Below are 4,096 nucleotides of genomic sequence, written 5' to 3' on the forward strand. Positions count from 1 at the left end.
TTGGGGTGTAACTGGACACTGCGATTTCCTCTTCTTTGAATTTGCCTCAGAGAGGGGGAAGGGCTGATGGAGCGAGGCCAACCCCAATCTGTCCGCCAACCCCAGTCTGTCCGCTAAACCCGCCTGCCAATAACGTTTGCTGAGCCACATTTGATGCAGCAGTTGAGACAGAGACCATACAGAATGAAAATACAATCCCTTTGCTCTCTGGCCGACCCCTGATCACTGACTGCGGGACTCCTATGCCCATTCTCCTGTTGGGTCGTAAGGCTTGCGGTGGAGGGGAGACTGGCAAATGCTTTCGGCGCGTGCTAGGTGTCCAGTGCCTCCATCTTGACATTTCATCCTCACCACCCCTGGAGCCCGGCGCCCTCACTCCCCTATCCCCTGTATAGATGGGAAACGGAGGCTCAGAGCTGTGACTCTAACTGGAAAGGGGAGGCGGGACGGGAGGAGGCGGGCCGAGAGACTTGACAGAGGGAGGCACTCCCACCATCCCCTTCACCAGCCAACTGCTTGGACCGCCCACGGGCTTGAGGGCAAAGCAGAGGCCCTCGACCCCATTGGCTAGGCCTCGAGGGGACAGGCGAACGAGGCGCCCGCTGGTTGGCGGGGGCCGGACCAATGAGGTGGCCGCGGCGTGGGCGTGGGAGGCGCGCTGAAAGTCGCGCGTCGTTTCTTCTGAGGCGAGCTCGTGCGGCGCCTGAGGTGGTTGACGCTGCTCACAGAGCGCCGCCCGCCTCGTCCGCCGTGACGGCGACTGCAGCTCGGGCCATCAACTGTCGCCCTGGTTCTGCGGCCGCCCGGGTCGCGACATGAGCTCCCCAGATGAGGTGTCTGTGTGGGGAACGGGTTTCGGCCCAGAGGGCGGGGAGCGAGCCGGCGTCCGCCCGGCCGGCCGCGCAGTTCCGCGGGGACCCAACCGCGGCCCTGAGCCCAGGAAGCTGCCGAGCGGCGGGGGCGGGAGCGGCTGCCCGGATCCCAAGAGCTTCCAGTCAGAGTGGGAGATGCTAGAAGCGGGAGGTCCGGTGCTGTGTGGCCGTGAAGGCCGACCTGACTCCCCGGCTGACGACATGAGGGACCTCCTGGACCTGGCCGAGGAGTCTGCGGCGGGCACCACGCAGCAGCTGTACGACTGGGACATGCTGGGCTTCTGCAGGTACCCGTTGGCGGAGCCCTGCGCCTCCTTCGAAGTGTCCGCCGGCCTCGAGGCGGGTCCCGGCGGTCCAGGAGCGACCGCCCAGAGCTGTGGGGTAGCACCGCCGGCTCTGGCCGGCCCTCTCCCCCTCGGTGGGCCCGAAGCGGGCCAGGCCTGGAGGAAGCCTGAGAGAGCCACTAAGCGTAGGTTGAACGTGGCTGTGGATCGCCAGCGCTTCTCCAATGAAGGCCTGGTCCGGCAGCTATCCGACTCCGAGTCCTCAGATGAGTTCAGTGACACAGAGCTGATGACGGTGAGTACTTACCCCGGAGGAGGAGGCCAGGCCGAGCCCAGCAGACCCGAGGATCCCGGGGACACTCCCAGTCACTCGAATTTCCAAATCAGGGAGAATTTCCTTCACGTGACAGGCTCTTCCTTGTCCTCGGCTCTGCGAGGATTCTCTTCGGTTGTGGAAAGGCAGGGCGTGGGAGAGCAGGGCATCTCTTCCCCTAAGAAAATGCAGAGCGTGCTCTGGGGGGACGGGGGCAGCAAGCCCAGCTCCCCGGGAGCTGCTGCTGCTGCTGCTACGGCAGGTGGCCTGCCGCAGGTCACTCCTAGGAAGAAGGGGACCCAGGAGAAGAAATCCCTCGGGGGAGCCTCCACACTTGCCCTGGGGAAAAACTTCCCTTCCTGGGGGCAGCGAATCTGGGCACCTCCGCTGGAACCGGCCACCTTTCCCCCAGTCTCTGGTATTCCGCTGCTTGGGAGATCCAAGAGGTATACCTTGGTCCCTTCCGGAACCAAACAGGCCAAGCACACCAGCGCTGGGAAGAAATCCGTGGTCACGTGGACAAGGGAGTCTGAGGCTGTGGCGGGAGAAGATAAGGACCCAAATAGAGACCCAGCCCCAAAGGGCCAAGTGAGTAGGCCAGGCTCCTCCTCTCTCCCCACTCTTCCCCGCCCCCACCGCACCCAGAGCACACGTCTTCACCCATGCTGCCTCTGTCCACCCCTCAGGGGTCGTCATTGGGTGCCCCTCGGTCACTGGGTCATTATGATGCCTGATCGGGCTCCTTTTACTAGGGACAAACAGTAAGGTAGCACTTCGGGTGTGCTGGGCCTGGTTCTCCACCCTTGGCCTGTTTCCAGCGTCCTCTGAGAGACTGGGGCTGGGATGGAAGGGAGGGTTGGTAGCTGAATTGGGTCGGGGGATCCCTTAAAAGCTTCCCCGAAAAGCCTCAGTATTTAGACTCACCAGCTTCCTGAATCCTATTTCCTAGCTGTTCCCCAGACCTTCCTTGCAGGGGCCCTGGGCTTACTCAGTGCCCCACTGTTGTCCCTAGATCACCTCTGCCTGCTGGCCTGGGGCTGACGGAGGGAGAAAGTGCTAATGAGATCAGCCTTTCAATTCCCTTCCCAATTCCCTGCCTCACCCCGGCCGAAATCACACAACACACTCACTCTCTCTCTCTCTCTCTCTCTCTCTCTCTCTCTCTCTCTCTCTCTCTCACACACACACACACACACACACACACACACACTTCCTTTTCCAAATCGGTGAAAAATTTTTGTTTCAGCTGCCAGCTCACAGGCCAGGGACATCTTATCCGCGCATGCATCGTGGAAAAGCCAGCAGTGGTGAGGTCGACACCAGAAGCCCCCAAGATCCAGGAAAATCAGAGCCCTTGGCCCTGAACCAGGGAGAAGTCATGCCCAGGGGGCCTGTCCCCTCAGGTGAGTGTCGTGGGTTTGATAGGAGGGGAGGGGAGAGGGGTGGAGGGCAGAAACCTCTGTCTCTGTCTCTGTTGGGGGCACAGCCTTTCTCTCAGGCAGCTTCTCCCACAGGAGACGGGGTGCTGGCAGGGCTGGCCTTGAGCCACATCATCCTCTGTGTGGGGTTTGTGCGGCGGGGCTGATCGGTGGCAGTGCCACAAACAGCTCCTCCGGGTGTAGCCTTACAGGGGAACAGCCTTTTCTGTTAAGTCCTTTTCGCCCACATTGCTCTCCCACGTGCTGGCTGTGGCTGCAGCTCTGGGAGGGGCGAATCCAGAGGCACATAGCTTGGGGACCACAATGCAATGGCGAAATGGCTGCCCCCGGGTAACAGCGGAGGCAGGCCCAGAGAGAAGGTTCGGGCTTCTGGGCAGAGCAGGGGCGGCTGGTCGCCAGCAGAGGGTGGTGCCGCCTCACCTCACGGTAGACCCCACTTGGCCCTTTCCACCTCACTGGGAGCCTGGGAAGCTGGATTGTGTGTCCTTTCCCTCTCAGGTGACTGGGAGCCACTTGACCATCCCCCAAGACCGGAAACGCCGCAGCAGCCACTGGGAATGCCGGGCTGTCCTTGGGTAATGCTTCCTCTGGCTCCTGGAAATGCAGGCCCAAACTCGAGGGTGGGATCTGGGTCCAAGTTCAGCTGACATGTGTGGGGGCCACCCCTCCCCTGCCCCCATCACGTACCCCATGGAGGGAGCCCACCTGCGTTCCACTGAGGAGCGCTTGCCATTCTAGCCACCCGGCTTTGGGGTGGAGGGCCCTGTGGAGAGGAGAAGGTGGAGGAGAGAGGAGGCCAGATTATACTAATCATTTCCTCCTGTGTCTGCTGGCCTAGTGTCTCGTGCTACAGAGAGAAGTAGACGACCTTAAGAAGAAATGTGGTATGAGGAACCAGGGACAGAGAGCGGTGTCTTAGTTCAGAACCCGGGTGGGCACCTGGGGTGGGGCTGGGCTGCAGGTGCAGTCGGCCTCGCAGGGACCAACATCCCTGTGGGGAGGAGAACCTAGCAGGCCTGGCCCTGGAGCCGGCTGTGCATGTACACCTGGGCGTGTGTACAGGTAGCAAAGTACTGTCTGGACTGCATGCACACTTTGCCAACCAGACCAGTCCTAGGGAATCTCCTTCTGATAGGACTTTTAGAGATGCCTCGTTGATTTTCCCTTGAACTGCTGCTTGGTGTGGCT

The 4,096-nt window shown here is 61.3% G+C and overlaps 1 protein-coding gene across 1 annotated transcript; it reads left to right on the forward strand.

The window, feature by feature from the left end:
• Nucleotides 1–815: 815 nt before the first annotated feature.
• Nucleotides 816–2,203, forward strand: LOC308609397 (uncharacterized protein CXorf49 homolog; the record flags this gene model as incomplete). Its single annotated transcript, XM_081223076.1, has 2 exons — nt 816–2,057; nt 2,156–2,203. 2 exons carry the CDS (start codon nt 816–818, stop codon nt 2,201–2,203), a joined length of 1,290 nt encoding a protein of 429 aa, XP_081079202.1.
• Between the last annotated feature and the right edge of the window lie 1,893 nt (nt 2,204–4,096).

This window comes from Mesoplodon bidens (genome assembly GCF_964165515.1).
Source record: "Mesoplodon bidens genome assembly, chromosome: X".
Lineage (NCBI taxonomy): Eukaryota > Metazoa > Chordata > Mammalia > Artiodactyla > Ziphiidae > Mesoplodon > Mesoplodon bidens.